This window comes from Papilio polytes, unplaced genomic scaffold (assembly GCF_000836215.1).
Source record: "Papilio polytes unplaced genomic scaffold, Ppol_1.0 DF821400.1, whole genome shotgun sequence".
Taxonomy (NCBI): Eukaryota; Metazoa; Arthropoda; class Insecta; order Lepidoptera; family Papilionidae; genus Papilio; species Papilio polytes.
Window position 1 is genome coordinate 1166748 of NW_013527804.1, and position 17206 is coordinate 1183953.

General features: G+C 31.5%; 2 protein-coding genes across 2 annotated transcripts in view; one reads left to right on the plus strand and one right to left on the minus strand.

The window, feature by feature from the left end:
* LOC106108691 (protein enabled) overlaps nt 1-3250 on the plus strand; it is an 18349-nt gene extending 15099 nt beyond the window's left edge. Inside the window, exons 7-10 of the mRNA XM_013289950.1 lie at nt 436-538; nt 1319-1407; nt 2126-2243; nt 2893-3250. Coding sequence (XP_013145404.1) covers nt 436-538; nt 1319-1407; nt 2126-2243; nt 2893-2921 — 339 coding nt within the window. The 3' untranslated portion in view covers nt 2922-3250. The remainder of the gene's footprint in view (nt 1-435; nt 539-1318; nt 1408-2125; nt 2244-2892) is intronic.
* Nucleotides 3251-7718: 4468 nt separating this feature from the next.
* The window catches only part of LOC106108692, a 43326-nt gene continuing 33838 nt past the window's right edge, over nt 7719-17206 (minus strand). The window contains exons 10-20 of the mRNA XM_013289951.1: nt 16211-16223; nt 15879-16008; nt 15290-15393; nt 14970-14990; nt 14281-14478; nt 13706-13794; nt 12824-12921; nt 12439-12526; nt 11224-11436; nt 10418-10570; nt 7719-8660 (exon numbers count right to left, since the gene is read on the minus strand). Of these exons, the coding sequence (XP_013145405.1) occupies nt 8612-8660; nt 10418-10570; nt 11224-11436; nt 12439-12526; nt 12824-12921; nt 13706-13794; nt 14281-14478; nt 14970-14990; nt 15290-15393; nt 15879-16008; nt 16211-16223 (1156 nt within the window). The 3' untranslated portion in view covers nt 7719-8611. The remainder of the gene's footprint in view (nt 8661-10417; nt 10571-11223; nt 11437-12438; nt 12527-12823; nt 12922-13705; nt 13795-14280; nt 14479-14969; nt 14991-15289; nt 15394-15878; nt 16009-16210; nt 16224-17206) is intronic.

Here is a 17206-nt window from a genome sequence, read left to right on the forward strand (position 1 = left end):
TGACAAGCTCCATCTTTCGTTATAAGATAATTTAAAAAATAAAATATAAACATTTGAATTATTAATTACATTACCATGTGGTTTTGAGGACCTATGGTGTGACAGAATAGTGGATTATGTGAAAAATGTCTCAAGTGAAGTGTCATCTCTGTTTTCTCTTTTTTTTATTTCATCGTTAACATTTCGTAAAACTTTCATTTGCAACTAAATTCAAATGGTTCAATGACAACAAAGGCCTTTGCTGAGAATTTAAGTAACCATGGCAACCTTGCTTTTTACTGCTATTGGCTTTGTATTTTTCGTAATTTTTCCGCATAACGGAATAGTTTGATTAAACATTTTTTTATTAATATTAACGTAAATTACGAAAAGAGGAGGCATATTTGGTGAAACGGGTAGGTAATTTCCTCGACTGTACTATATGTATGTTTCCAGGAGTCGTCTGCGGACAACTCGGCGACATCAACTCCGCTAAAGACATGGGAGCGCTCCGCCACGCTGCCGCACAGGCTGCCCGCCGCCTGCAATGGCAACACTCGTAAGTAACTCATTTAACCCATTTTTTAATTTATTGAAACCATTGTGAGACATTACTATATTACTATCTGTTCCAATGCGGCTTCATACACATGAAATTATAATAACTATTATTACTAGCTTTCGCCCGCGACTCCATCCGCTTGGAATTAAAAAAAAAAACAAAAGCAAATAGCCTATGTGTTCATCCAGACTATCCTCTACATTTACTATGTTTATGCCAAATTTCATCGAGATCAGTTCAGCAGTTTAGGGTACAAACTTTCAAAAACATAAAAAAAATAAAATAAAAATCCCTTATTGATCCAAAACAGTTTAGTACAGTTAGTGGGACTCTGTCTCCTGAGCTAGTGATAACTGTGTTTCAGGAGGCAGCGTCTTCTTTTAATGATTGTCTTGCGGAATTTAAAATACATTGTTACAAAATAAGATTAGATAACATCCATCTAAACTTTCACATTTATAATATTAGTTAGATTAGTTAGATAGTAAGATAAGATTTAAATAATTATTACTCTAATAAAAAGCCCTACACTTACACGCTTTAGACTATATATTTTCACACTATTAAACTTATGGGGTAAATAAATTGGAAAAATCCTACATATGGGAAAGGGGCCATAAACTACAAGCTGCCAACATTAAGGAAGCAAACGGTAATTTTGGCATTTTTCTAAAGTATGTTCTATATATTTCCAACTTTAGTGAAAAATAAGATTGTTTAGATGTACAGGTTGTTTGAAAATTCGTAATAATTTAATTTTTTTAATATTTTTTCCAGCGAATTCTGAATCCCCGCAACAGCCGCCGCAGTCTCCGCGCTCCGTTCGTAAGCGCTTCGGTTCCGCCAGCGAGGAAACTATACTCAAGGTTCATAATCTATACTATTATAATAAAGCGTTAACACACACTTCTTTGTTGCCTAAGATGTCAGCAATTACACCATATTTTTGAATAATTCTCTCTTTAATAAAAAGTCCTACACTTATGTCACGCTTTAGGCTATATATTTTCACGCCATTAAACTTAGGAGTTAAATATTTTTAATAAAGACCCTAACGTGGGAAAGAGACCATAAGTTGCTGCAAACATCAAGGAAGTAAGGTTGTCATGTCATGTCATTTTGACATTTGCAATTGATAGTTTGTCACATGTAAATAATAAAATCAAGTTTTCATAATTTTATGCGGATGAAGTCACACGGGAATAGGTAGTTTTCTATATAATCAGTTAACTTATTTTGTAGTTTTCTATACATGATTTTAAATAACTAAGCTTTTTTTGTAGAGGGATGATTTTTATATAGTTTTATCTCAAACTTTATTCCGCGTACAATATTTAAAATTCAGATTTTTGGTGATGTAATTTTTCAACTTGCAACAAAAATGCTATTTTTTGGTTAATTCACATAAAAAGAGATAATTGATCATTTCCTTAAAATACAATGTTATGTCTTATTTCGCAACATGCTGTATTTCACATCTTTACCAAATATCTATGCCACATATACGCGCTAATTACGATTATATTAATTGTTTAAATTTTTGTATGTATGTACGTATGTATGTATGTATGTGTGTGTGTGCAGCAGGTAAACGGCGGCGAGGGCGGCTGCGTGTCTGCAGCGGAGTGGGACGCCTTCAAGCAGGACGTGCTGCGCGAGATGCGCACGCAGCTCAACCAGATCAAGAAGGAGATACTAGATGGTACACTCTCTCTCTCTACCTCCCTACCTCCCCTCTTCCCACTCTCTCCGCCTCCTTCCCTCCCTCCCCTATCTAACAGCGGGCGAACACCTTTCACTAAACTTAATATATATTTAATATATTATTTATTTCTTCATATTTTTTAATGTCTAGGTTAAGTCACCCTACTTATGTGTTAATACTTATGTGTAAAGGGGCCAGCTGAAAACCAGCACAGTCCCTGCATTAGCTGAGCTTGCCACCTTTTGCCACATTTTCCTCTCTTTTTTATATTATCTCTAAGGTTTTGTGCATTAAATGTTTATGTAGTTTTTTTGTGGCAATAAAAATTCTATTTATTTATTTAAACTTTCGCACAACAGTTATGCGGTTATCGACAGTTTCACAATAACAACTAAAAATCAAGTAGTGTCCTTCAAAACTCATAAGAATCAAAGTGAGAAACAGTACTGTTATGGTTTAGTCAAAGTTCGCACCAACATTACTAACGAGACAAACGGTTATATAGGGTATGTGAAGCTTTTGCCCGCGACTCCGTTCGCGTGGTTTTAAAAAAGTGTGTATGTGTTTTTCCAGAGTAAGCACTACATCTATGAAATTTCGCATTCATAATATTAATAAAATTTAATAATGAACCTTATTGTTACAGCAATGAAGGCGGAATTCGCGCGCAGGTAAAGGCGGGGCGCGCGCAGAGTGAAACTAGTCTGCCGGACAGCGGTGAACATTTATTTTGTTAGAATTACGAAAAACGGACAAATCTTTTGTTTTATTATTACATTTTTTGTATTTGATATATGTCAACTGTCACTTTGACAGTTGTCGACTCTGTCGTTTATACTCTATGATTTGTATTGACTTTTTAAGAATGAAAGTAAAAATTGTTATGCCATAAGGAAATTGGCTGTAAATTAAGAAATCAGAAATATTAAGCTGATTTAAAAATATGATTTGTAATACAATTTATTTTGGAAATGTTTTTAATTTCAAAAAAATATTGATTACGAAAGGAGTAAAATTAACATTTTTAGATTTATTTAACTTTTTTTTTAATTCAAAAAAGGAATCATTTTTGTGTTATTTTTTTAATGTATTTAAAAATAATTGTTCATCGTTGCCTATAATGGTATTATGTGATTTATTGATGTATTAGGGTTGCCAGCGTCAATATTACTAAATGATGGCAACATTCGACGGACGTCTAAGGTTTATTTCTTATACAGAGTGTGTAATTAGTAATTATTTGTGATAAGTAAATGATCAGAAACATGTTAGTTTTAAAGTTTTTTTACCTCTGTATAAGAAAAAAACGTTCCAATATTAGCGCACTAATTCCAGCATAAACGCTACTTGTGTTTTTTTAATTTTATACTTAAAATATATTTATTCCAATGCGTATTAGTAAGGTAACGAATTTTTAATCATTCATTCACTGTTTAGATTTAAAAAACATCAATTTTACAGGCAACATTCGAATCGATTTTTTTAAATCGATTTTTTTCCCGATTGTTTCAAGATTTTTTTATTTTAATAGATTTAAACAGTGAATGTATAGATATATTCATATGTAATTCACTTAGACTTCAAGGTATTTTAAAAATATAGTATTAATTGGTATTTATTGAAATCGACGACGCGGGTCTATATTAGTATAAGATCTTTTATAACAAGGCTTCGATACTAATCTTAATCTTAACTAGCGTTTCCCCGCGAATCCGTCCACGTGAAATTTAAAAAAATAGCTTATGCCTTCCAGACTATCCTCTACATCTATTATTATCTAGTTTAAACATCCATCCATCCAAACTTTTAAATCGTATTTGTTATAAATGTAAAAAGTTTAGATGGATGTTTGTTAGAATTTGTAAGCCGAAAGAAAATGGATGAGTGGAAGAACATACGCTATTTATTATTTTTTTCACGAAGGCAAAGTCGCGGGGAAAGCTAGTACTAAATAAATGCGGAAGTTTATGGTAAATTGCTATGTAAATTTTTACCGCCTTATGAAAGGACTTATACAAGTAAAACCGCCGTCGTCGCTTGTATGAGTAAGGAACTATATATAGAAATATGTATGTTATTGTTTTACTTCTCGTGTTGGGATTATTTAAACAATGTAATATTTATAGTCTTCCAAAAAATGGTGATTATTTTGAAAAAAAAAAATATTTTTTTTTTTATTTTTTTCTGTCAAAATTTTTTTGAAATATTAAAGTAATAGAGATTTTTAAATTCAGTTTTAAATGCGATTATTTGACTTTTCAGTTAAAAATTGCATGTAACAAAACTTGATTTAGGTTTTTATTGGCAATACAAATTTGTTGCATAAATGAAAAAATCTTGTTTATGACTAAGAAACTTAATTTTAAAAAATACCACTTAATTCCATTTTTTTATTTTGATAAAACGTATTAAGCCAAACTAGTTACTAAGCGATTTCCAACACGAGAAGTGAAATTAAAAAATAATGTATCACCGTATAAAAATATTTAAGCTAAGAAGTACATGTGGGTAGTCATAAAACCATTACCTATAGACTAGTATATAAGTATAGGACTGATAATTCATTCCAGGCTCATAATCGGCCTATATAATATGGATTTTTTCTTTACATATACGATTATTTTTTCAAATCCTCTGTTGAAGTTTTCCAATGCTGAAACGGAACGCATTTAAAACATCCAGTTATACAAAGATCCTTGTAACATTAAATTAATTATCTGTGTTAAACGTCAAATGCAGAGGCTATCTCTTTCTTACCTGTGTATTTGATGCGTCTGTCTCTTTCAGTTTGACAGTTTAGTAAAAAAGGTCCTATGTAAACATTTTATTCAATAATCCTTAGTGATATTTATACAACTATGTAATTATAGGTTATGTATAGTATTAAAATTGATATAAACTAACCAAATTTTAGTCGGTTTCACTAATTTTATATACGATTTTTATTTTGTATTGGTCTCAATAATATCAAAGAATATTTATTGTCTGTTTTTGATATCTTATACGCGACTATAGTCGTATAAGGATGTCTGGCTCGATGATGTGCATAATCGGTTCGCAGTCAGACATCTAAAATTCAGGAAATTAAAAAAAACTGCTACAGTACGAAAACATTGACAGGTTGTCATTTGTCAGCAAAATCCAGTTTGATGTATTTCCATCGGGCCAGATATCTTGGTAGGTCTATACTGACATTTGCTGTGTTTTTGATATGTATTTTTTAGGTTATCTATTTACGTAAAATGAGCTTAGTTTATAAATAGCTTTTTAAAACATTTGCGTTTGACGCGTGAATACCCGCCAATTTTTATACCGCGTGACATTTGATTTTTTTTTTATTAAATTTTCGACAAAATTGTACATCGAATACTTCTTTGATTATCCGTATTTAACTTTTTTGCCTAAAATATTAATTAAGCATTTTATATGTTGTGGCAATTTTCTACCGTTTGGTACATTTTTTATGTAACTAGGGATGTGCGATGTTGAAGTTATCGATTAAAATCTTCGATAAATCATTATATATTATGTCTTTCGTATAACATATGTTTATATTAACATATATATGGTAAAAAAATTACGAACCTGGACAGTATTCAATATTCCCTAATAATTAAAAATGTCAGATTTAAAACCACTCATTCATATGTAAATATATTTTTTTTGTGATGATTATTTTGTTTTCTTTTTATATGCTTATTGATTTACCTTTTTTGTTTCTGTGTGTTTTAGATTTATTGTATACTAAAAGATTTACTTATTTTGAGGTTATGTTGGTGACATTTATAAAAAGTATTATTAGGCCCACCAGATTGCAAACTGTCTGATAATAATCCAACGTGTATAATGTGATGGAGATATCGGATTTTGTTACCTTATCTGACAGTGACGTCATTAAGCTATCTGAGCCTCTATCAGCAAGTGGTAGGACAGGCCCTTAATCTTTTAGTATAATAATAAATTTATGAGTATTCGTATATATTAAAGAGTGTAAATTTTCATCATATTCAATGTTGTAGAATCTTTGTATGTATGAAATGCATTTATATCGAAATATTTCTTCAGCTAAGATATGTCTACTGAATTTAATGAAAATTAGTGTCTGCCGTTTACCAATATTTTTAGCTGACATTTAACAAAAATAACCTGTTAAAATTTATAACCTCGTGTTCTACGATTTTTACAGTGACATCTATTGGCTGTGAACTGAACATTATAATTGAAAACAAAATTAAGTAGACATATCCAGCTAAAACATAACTCCTTTAACTCCTAGCTTTCACAAATTCCTAGTTTTCCGCAAAGTGATTTATCGCTCGTAGAGTTTATTTTCGTTACACAATACCACAGATTATAAACGCATTGTTTTAACAGCGAAAATGGCGCGCGAAATACATTTGCCGGAAAACCTTACTAGTTTTTCGTATTCCATTCCTAATAAAAGGAAGGATAATTTTTAAGCTATTAAAAATAAACGGTATTTTATGTGTATTTCGAATTTGACATTCGATCGCGCGCCATTTTTTATAAAAATGGTTTCTGCCACAGACTAAAAATGTACACGTAATGATCTCGAACGTTACAGACTAAGCAGTGATTGTCGGTGTACATACGCTGGAGTCAATAAACTGTACCTAAGTGAAATTAAAATGTGTTGTTTTATTTAAAAATCCTGATCTTCAAGTTTGCGAAAATACCTGAATTTTCATATTTGATACCGGGGGCTATAAATCACATTGAGTAACTACAACTGCAATCGACTTTATTAAAATTAGTCCGTTTACTTGACCTTTGACTGATAATCTTTACATCTAAACAAAAGGCGACTTTAACGAAAATATTGCTATCCTTGAAAGTATGGATTTCTCGAATACAAGTTGGAAGGACAACATATAAAAATATTTTGATTTTTTTTACTACTTTTCCCCATTAGTAAACACAGTAAAAGGTACACTTACAATTTTAAATTTGATATAGAAAATCAAGCTTTTAAGGGTTAGGTAAATGAAACAAATAACTTAAAAAAAGGCTTTTTATTAAAAAAGAAAATAATATTGCAGAAAACAATGCCAACATCAATAAATAATTTTTAAACTTTAGTCTGATTCAACCTTATTAATGTTTACAACAACAACATATATATAAAGAGTACAAATATTTTCTGTAACACAAACAACGTCTATTCAACATAACATTAAAAATATTTCGAAAATACAGTTTTAGACATTTTGTACTAAAAATTGCAACATTCTCCTTCCCAATAGATGACAGTGACAGATCAGTGTTGCCAGGTAATCGTTAAACTACCATATCGGTAGGATTTAGTACAAAATACAGTCATAAGTGATCTCAGACACTCGTCGGAAAAGAAAATAATACATATTTGAAAACTAGGTGGTCACTAGTATGGCTGTGAAATTCTAGTATTTATCGAAGCTTCAAGCGCAAGTGATTTTATTCGGTTACTTATTGCACGTTTAATCACATGTGCGAAGCACTTAAATACTAATTTATATTCGAATTATAGTAAACATACATAATCTATGTTTTACGTCAAAATTAAAATAAAATTTAACGCGGTTAAATAAGGTTATGCTTTTAAATATCTTTTAAAATCATAAAATGTCTTCAAAATCAAGGTCGGGCATCAAAATTAATCTTTTTTCATTAAATAAATCTGACGTAAAACATAGGAATATTCGATTTATTACGAATTCATAATTTGTGCATAAACAACATAAAAACGTATAATGGTAACTATATCAAATATTGTCGTAACCTTGAGATGTGAGGTAGCGGTATATTTGTGTAGAAATATTCGCTGTGGTAGACTTTGGTAGGATACGGTAACTCCGGTGCTGGCTCTAGCGTTTTCTAACCTAATCTAATTTGTATGAAGCGGATTAATTTAGAATATAAAGGACGAATTTTGGGAAACATCTACTTTTTAACTCTTAAATCTAAATATGTAAAGAATTAAATCGTTCGATATTACATTAATTTAACAAATCAAAAGAACATTTGAAACAATCTGAAGATTAAATATTCAATATATTTGCATTAAATTAAGTCATGGTTTTTGTACATTTTAAAAATTAAATCGTATTTAATTCAAAAGAATTCAAACGATTCAAATCTTCATTATATTCGAGTTATAGAATTGTAAAAAAGCCTATATATTTTGTAAATACGTACGTAATTATTGTACTTATAAAGATCTGTATATAATTTAAGTAATTTAAGTAGACAGCTTGTATATTTGTGCTTGAAAGCGATTCCGTGAAGTTACCGCTAGAACATTTATATTGCAACATTTGACGTTTCAATACAAACATTTTAACAATGGCAATCCACATTAAGAGAGTTCAAAACATTCTTAGATTCTTGTCCGTATATGGAGACGAGATGTAAGCCCTGGAAAGAAAAACGAATTGTAATAATCAAGGAATATAAATTATTCATACAATTATCACAGAAGCGAAAATAACCTAAAAAAAATAAAGGTTACAATAAAGCATACGAGAAAAATATTAAAACTAACGTGCACAGTCAATTGAAAAAGTTATTAAAAATTTATTAATATGAAAAAATACACAGACGGAATCTCCCACTTTTTATAAAAAGGGAAGATGTGTTTTAAATAAACACTTGTAATTGTTATTGCTATTGCTTGTTATTGCTATTACAAACAATAGACAGTTTTATATAATTCATGGAGAGTTAAAAATTCTGAAATTCATGTTGGAATTTGGTGAAATAAAGTGCAAAGGAAAAGTCCATGCGATATCACAACTAAAACGAAAGCCAAAACAAGAATAACATTGCGACTACAAACTTTATTTCATTTAAAGGACCTGAACGAAGCTTTTTTTTTATTTATTTTTTTGTATTTTTCTTGCAGTCTTCTCGCGGATCTTGATTATTCGCTTAGCACGGGGAGCATGGATCTAAAAGAATTTGATACATATCAATTAAGACTGGCCAATAACAAAAATATATTATCTATTTCTTTCTTTATACAGATAATAAATTTATTTTAATCTGTAATGTAGCGTGCGCGATGACATGGCAATGACATTTAATGGCAAAGCGTCATGATGCGTGAAACAGATAACGCCTTTTTTGCATTACATTCAAATAAAATAGTTAAGCAAGAGGCGATTATTATTAAATATGTAATTTGGCTTGTAAATTAAAAAAGAAAACATATTTTTACAATGTATATTGAATATTTACATTATGCGGAATCTATTAAAAATGATTATTTGAAATTAATGTCAATTAAAAGACCAATTCACGACACGAGATTTGAATTATATTAAAAAAAAACTAAGTAGTACCTTCCATTTCCAAAGCTATGGGAATGGGACCTTGGCAGCGTTGAAAATAAAAATACAGGTAAGCAAATAGCAATGGAATCCATAAATATAATAAATATCTAGCAAATGTTACACTTAATAAAAAAAATTACCAGGAATAAAATCAGTTTGTCAATTGGAGATACAAAAATCTAAATATTTTGAGATAAAATTAAATGTAATTTGGTGATTTATAGAGTAAACTTGAAATAGAAGTAGTTAAAACATAATTCATGGCGCTAGTGTAGCAGAACAGTGTTGCAAGTGTAAAAAGTTGTACAAAATTGGTAAATCCAGAAATCTAAAAATTATATTTAATCTACGACATTTTGAAGAATTTTACATCAGTTTTTCTGATGACAGCAACATGCAATTTTACTAGTAATAAAATAATACAACTACGTACGAGGTAAATAAAATAAAGAATTAATTTACTAAGCTACATACATCTGTTCATATTTTAATGAATCTACCGCGTGATGAAGTAAATGGAATGAAAGAATATATAATACCAGTGGAAAGCACATAGCTAACATATTGGCTTGTCTATTAAATAGACAAACACTTAAATTCTTTCAAGTTTCTTTTTAAAATTGAACTAGACAGATTTAAGAAACATCTATACCTTTTACAAACACCGAAATTTTAAAAAGAGTTACACAGATATGTAAACGCTAGATATGACACAAACTTGATACATGAACAGACAGAGAGAGAGAGAGAGAGAGAGAGAGAGAGAGAGAGAGAGAGAGAGAGCTATTAAGATCTAGAGAGGACATATATAATAGACAAAGAGTAAATAAAGTTACTCACAGCTCCATATTGTGTACGGTGGAGCTGGGGCAGGTGGAGGCGACTTTGACGTGGCAGTGCTTGTGGCAGCGCAGGGCGCAGTCGCGGCACTCGTAGCCCTGCTTGCCGAGCCGCCGCGCCACCGTCTTACCGCACACCTCGCACACAGTGCCGCTGCACAGAACATATGGCTAAACTTCTCACATCCCGGAACAAAATTAAATCACAGCTCAACGTATGTTTATATTATAAGGTGGCAAAGAGCAAGCGGCCAACTGAATCCGAAATGGCAAAGTGACAATTGTCCATAGACAACCGTAATTGTAGATATGTTGCCAACCCTTAATTGACGAAAGTGGAGACGCACATAAAGAGGATATTTCCCCTTCCTCGGTTAAATCCACTTTTCCTTCCCATCCTTTCTTCTTAAGAAAGAGTGGAAAGGAAAAGGGATTGAAACCACTGCGACTGTTAGCTCTAAAATAACCTCAATGAAGGTACAAATTGAACTGAGCTGTTTACTGATCAGTTTCACTCATATGAATGATCTGTAGATCATCAGTTGAGTTATACATGACTATTTGGTATATATTCAAATAAGAGAAACTTTACATTAGCAATGTATTTAAAATATCATATTTTAGTACTTAAACTCGTTGATGTAAACAAGACTAAAATATTTGTGTTTACCAAAAGTGTGTACGTAAATTACCCTCATCTATTAATTAGGGAATAATGTTTTTTTTTTACAAAATTCAAATCCGCACCTAATAGGTAATATTATAAATTTAATATTTCCTTAGTAAATTCTTAAAAATATAACTCACCCGCTAAGATGTTTAGCAATGAAAGTGTGCTCGTTGAAAATGTGCAGTTTCACTCCCTTCCGCCGCCATCTTGATCTCTGTGCGATCGTCAAAGGCACTAAATAGTGCTTCTTGATTCCCGCTTCGATAGTTTCCAACACCAAAGTGGATGCTTCGTGGATGAACGTCCTCGCTGACGCTGTGCTAAAGCCCGATACTTCGCTAAGAGACGACCTTTAGTGTTAATGTTTTGTGGATAAACGTCAAAAAATGGCGGGAGAAATGACAGTTGAGAAAAAAAAAATTGTCCAAAAAATGTTTGCCGCCATTAAAAATACAAAGTAATCATGAATTAAAATTAAATTTAAAGTTGACATGATTTAAAAAGATTGATAAAAATGATAGTTATGAAATAGTCCAAGCAAAATGACAAAAAAACCATTAAAATAGTAGCAGAAAATAGAGAAATAAATAGCATTTTCATTCCAGCATAAATAACAATATAGATATAACAATTAGTATGAAAAACCAATGTTACCAGATTGCAGAGTGCGAATACCCCCGCGCATGAGTGTTGCCAGATGGAAAAAAGAAAGAAAATCACAATTAGTGCCGGGGTTACCCGCATTATGAACGTCACAGACGATACATATATTAATGTGGCAAGACTGCATTATTACTTTTAAAAAAGCTTTTGTTACAAGCCTCTATAACAGTTTGCAATTTTTATCTTTGATTTCAGTTAAGATAAGCAAAAATAATTACAAAATTAGATTTTTATTTTTTAATAATTTCAATAGATATTCTACAAAGCGAAAAGCATATTTTACTAAGCTCAAACTTTTGTAAATCGTTTTCCTTATTACGAATATTATACATTATTCTTAAATGTAGCATAATGTGGTCTTGCCATGCCTTTGCTGACATTAATTTTGTGCGAAAATAGCCAATTTAGTTTCTATCTATTTTACTACAAATTATTAAACGCATTATTTAAAAAAAACTACAAGTTTGTTATAAAAATTTTTACAAAATTTTACTCTTAATTATTTCGGTAGAAAATATCGATTATAGCAACAATTTTAGTGTTGCCACATAAAAATAATCTGATATTAAATCTCTGCCTTAGTATAAGAATGTACACTAAGGATTTTCCTAACAAATGACTGTGAAGTAATTAGACAAAGACAATAATTATTAATGAAAAAACAATTTTCAATACAGATATAAACATACCTCCGGGAAGTTCTAGACTCGTCGCCGGACTGCGCGGGCGACGCGCCCGCTGAGTATACATTTCTGTTGGGCAGAGCTAACACTTTGTCTGAAATTAATATTATTATTACAAAACGAGCTGTTCTCGTGCATATTCATCTGCATGAAATTGTAAAAACTCTAGCTTTCGACTTTCCTCTACATCGATGGCAAATTTCATCAAAATCCGTTCAAGATTTAGGCTAAAAACTCTAACAAACATCCATCTAAACTTTCGCATTTATAATATTAGTAAGATATGCTATGTTTACGCTTTATTAATTATAATAATATACTATTAAGTATAGATATATTCAAACATAGATTTCATTATTCTTATTAATAAGTAAATTTAGTAACTACTGACCATGTGAATTCCTCTCCGCGCTGACGCTGCGCAGTCGCTGGTCCACGTCGGAGTCCTGAAGGTCCAGAGACTGTCCGCGAGTGCGGGAACGACCCAGTCTACAAATATTGTATATCACACTTAAACTCGAGCGTCGGTGGCTCAGTGGTGTGACTTGTAATCTACAGGTCTTGGGTACGAATCCCGCTGTACCAATGTCATTTTCGATTTTTCGAATTTTCATATGTACATAATTTACCCGACGTTCTTACGGTGAAGGAAAACATCGTGATGCAAATATCGGCGAAGAAATTCAAAGATATGTGTGAAGTCAACCAACCCGCAGTGTGCCATCGTGGTTGACTATGGCCTAGTTACCCCGTATTAGGGTAGGCTCCGAGCCCCTCGGTGGGGACGTATAGTGAGCTGGTGATGATGATGATGACACTTAAACTACAAGACATCATCACCAACTAGCAAGTCCCCACTGAGGGGTTTCGGAGCCTACCCTAAGTTAGTGACTACGCCTTAGTGTGAATGCGGGTTGACTTTTCGTTTTCCTTCATCGTTAAAACGTCAGCAAATTATGTTCATTTATACTAGCTTTCATCCGCGGTTCCGTCCGAGTGGAATTAAAAATTAACAAAAGTAAGATGTTCTACATTTGTGACAATCATCCTTAAGTATAAGTAACAAACTCTAACAAACATCTATAAACTTTAGCATGTATAATATCAGTAAGAGGTATATTTTTTTATATGTAACGAATAAACTCAAAAACTACTGAACCAATTTCAAAAATTCTTTCACCATTAAAAAGCTACATTATCATTTAGTGATATAGGGTATATTTTATTGTTTTTTATTAGTTAATTAGCTTTTAAACAGAAATTGATTATTTACCTTCTCTTTATAGTACCAAAGAAATCTCTTCTCCGCTTCCTTGGCGCGGGCTCCGGCGGGTTTTCTTGATTATTGACGTAATCACCTTGCTGTAATTAAATATTCAAATTATTTATAATAAATTCCTATAAATAACACTGATAGTAGTTTTTATAATTATTATATGACAACACTTATCTGTCATAACTTGACGTTTAACTGTCATTATATTTGAGAATTATGAATTTAGAAATTTGTTTGTTTCCAAAATATTATGAAAAATGTTGTTAAATTAAATTTAATATATCTTAACAATTACTTAAAATGTAAAGTTATAACATCCTATAAGCTCACAATATTACTAAGAAAATATATTTTAATATTATAAAGGTAAATTCCAAAATTACTGAAATTATTTTTATATTCTGAATATTAGAAAAAATATAATTATTACAAGAAACATTTTTTACATTGTACGTGCAACACTGAAATTAATTCAGGCAACACTGGATGGATGAAAGAAGGAATGAAGTTAAAAGTGCAAAATAAGTTTCAAGTTTAGTCGAAAAAAGCGCAAAAAACAAGCAAAAAAAAACCTTTGCTGGCTCAGTATCCCCATTTGTTTTCGCGCCATTTTCTTTTATTCTGACACTTTTCCCCGGAGACTGATTAGGACTTGGTGTTATTTTTTGTACATCACTGGCAACCCCCTTTTCGATTTTCTCCACTTTTGCGTCTAATTCCGCGGCATCTCTTTCCACTTCGATGAATTTTCCAGATTCTGTTAATTCCACCTTTTTCGAAGGCATTTTGAGTTAGTAACACAGCATTCCGGAATTTTGAGAGTTATTTTGATAAAAAAAAGCAAACTTCAAAGAGACAAGTATGTATGCTTATGACAAAAAAATCTGATACATGAATTGCCAGATTTAAAACAAAACGCTAAATGACATGAAATAAAGTCAATAATTTTTTTTTTTTTGCTTATTATAATTTTGACTTCCAAAATAACTCCCGAAAAACTGGTTGGTACTATAAAAATACTAAATTTAGTAATAACCAATCACAACTAACAAACATGCTTAGTAAACATGTTTTTGTATGGCAACACTATTTACAATTTCACAAATTAATTATCTGTTTAACTTTAAGCTTTGACAGATGAAAAAATGAATGCAAAATGTTTCGCTTCTATGATTTTTAAGGATCATTTTGGCTTAAATGTTTTTAAAGCTTTCTATTTCGAACGTATATGTTATTTGTAAATAAATCATGCGAATCTCACCTTTATCGACTTTGTCGGCTCCTACATTTTCGTTGGGACCAAACGCATGCGTCAGGCACAATGGAAGAAAAATCAATTTACTTCAATTACAAAGTAAATAAAAAAACATTTTTCACTCGGGGATATGTTAAAATACAAGATTTGGGGAAATCAAGTTGAAAATAGCTTTGTAACAAATATTTTATATACAAGTCAATCTATACTTTATGCTTTTAGCTTTAAGGTGGTAATTCCTATACAAAACTATTGTCACCTATCAAATGTGGAAGTGAGAGGGGAAATGACAAATAGTGTAAGAGTGAGTGAGAGGTGTATATTACCCGCTGCACGGAGTGTATGATGAGAGTGGACTTGTTGGCGGCGCTAGTGGGACTTAATTCTAATTCTCTTAGCGCTGATTCTGTTAATTGTGAATTATTTTGACCTGAAAACGAAATATATTTATTTAATACTAATAACAGTTCGTCAACGAATCACAAAAATTAACAAACATCCATCCAAATTACATACAGAATTACTATAGTAATTAAATGAGAAATTCTGAAGATTTATTCTTAGCGACTATTTAACCAATCGAAGTTATTTTCATAATACCAATTGACAGGTGTTACACAGTGTTGCAAGTTAAAAAAATACTAAAAATAACCTAAAAACAGTTTAACCCTTAAATGTATGATGTTGCATTTATACTTCAGTCTTTTCTTCTATACGCAATATAGTCTATATTAAAAAAAAAATCTTTGTTTTTCCTTAACCTATGTTCAATTCACTACCCGTTTCAATTTATGATATTTAAAAGGAAAAAAAATCGTGCACTTAAGGGTTAAATCCATTCACTCATCCATATTATTTGTACACAAATCTACTTAATAGAAGGAAGGTGTATTAAGTTTTCGTTAGTCTGCCTACCATTTTGCTGGAAGGTGGTCTTGGTGGTGGTGGTGAGTTGCCCTTGCGGCGACAATGTGCGCAGACTCTCCTTGATCTTGAGCGGCTTCGAGCCCAGGTCCGGTATATCCGCGCCCTCTATGAACAGGAACTGGAAACAAACAATGGGGATGTTTCCTAATTTTTGGAATTGCTTTTATTATGTAGATAAACCATATTTATCTAAACAAGAAAAAAAAATATAATAAAATCGTATACGCAACATTTAATTACAAAAACACTTAACTAAAAACAACTTCTCAAAAGACCGCGAAAACGCCTCATGACATGACGTCACTTCTTTGCTAACAAACCTCGCGTCGCGGTCTGTCAAAGTCATTCAAAGTGACCACACGTAAATTGAATTAGCTATTCAAATAACTTTTACTATTTTTTTCGTCATAGTGATCGAAAAATTTGCTCGTAAAATATCTCTTAAATATAAAAACACTTAATAATGGAGTCCTCATAATATAACACACGCAAACTCAATTATTATAATCATTAAAAAAAAATTATAACTACAAAATGCACTGACATTCACTGAAGCTGGTCACACTGCCATGTTGTTTGCGAAGAAGTTGCGTCACCGAGCTCTGATTGGTGTTTGAGATAGAGTAATGGAGGGTAAAAAATATTGCAGCGTTTTTAATTTATATTTCAATGGAGACAAACATTTAAGGTCTCCAAATGTTATTATAGGTTTTAAAATGCTGTCTTTAAAATATTAAACATAACTTTATTTGAATTTGTAACATTAGGAAACATCCCCATTATATGTGTTACTATAATATTATTTATAGTAGAGTAAAAAGTAAGTAGCCTATGTGTTCTTCCAGACTATCCTCTACATCAGTACCAATTTACATCTAAATCCGTTCAGCCGTTTAGGCTACAAACTCTAACAAACATCCATCCATCCATCTAAACTTTCACTTTTAAAATATTAGTATGATGCGAAAGTTTAGATGGGTGTTTGTATGTAGCCTAAACTGTTGAAGGGATCGGGATGGAATTTTGCATAGATGTAGAGCATATTCTGGAAGAACACAGGCTATTTAATTTTGTTTTATTTTTAATTTCACTCCAAAGGAGTCGCGGGTGAAAGCTAGTTAAATAAATGAACAAAATATAAGCGTCGCCAACTAGAGGGGGTTATTAGAAATGTTTATTTCCCCCAATGATAATGTTTTAATTAAAATCTGAATTTTATTTTTAAGTCTTTAGGGGTTGTGGGTTAGTATTTTGAGTTAATTTACATTTATTTAGTAATTTACGCCTAAACGATCTCCCCCCCCCCCTTTGGAGAC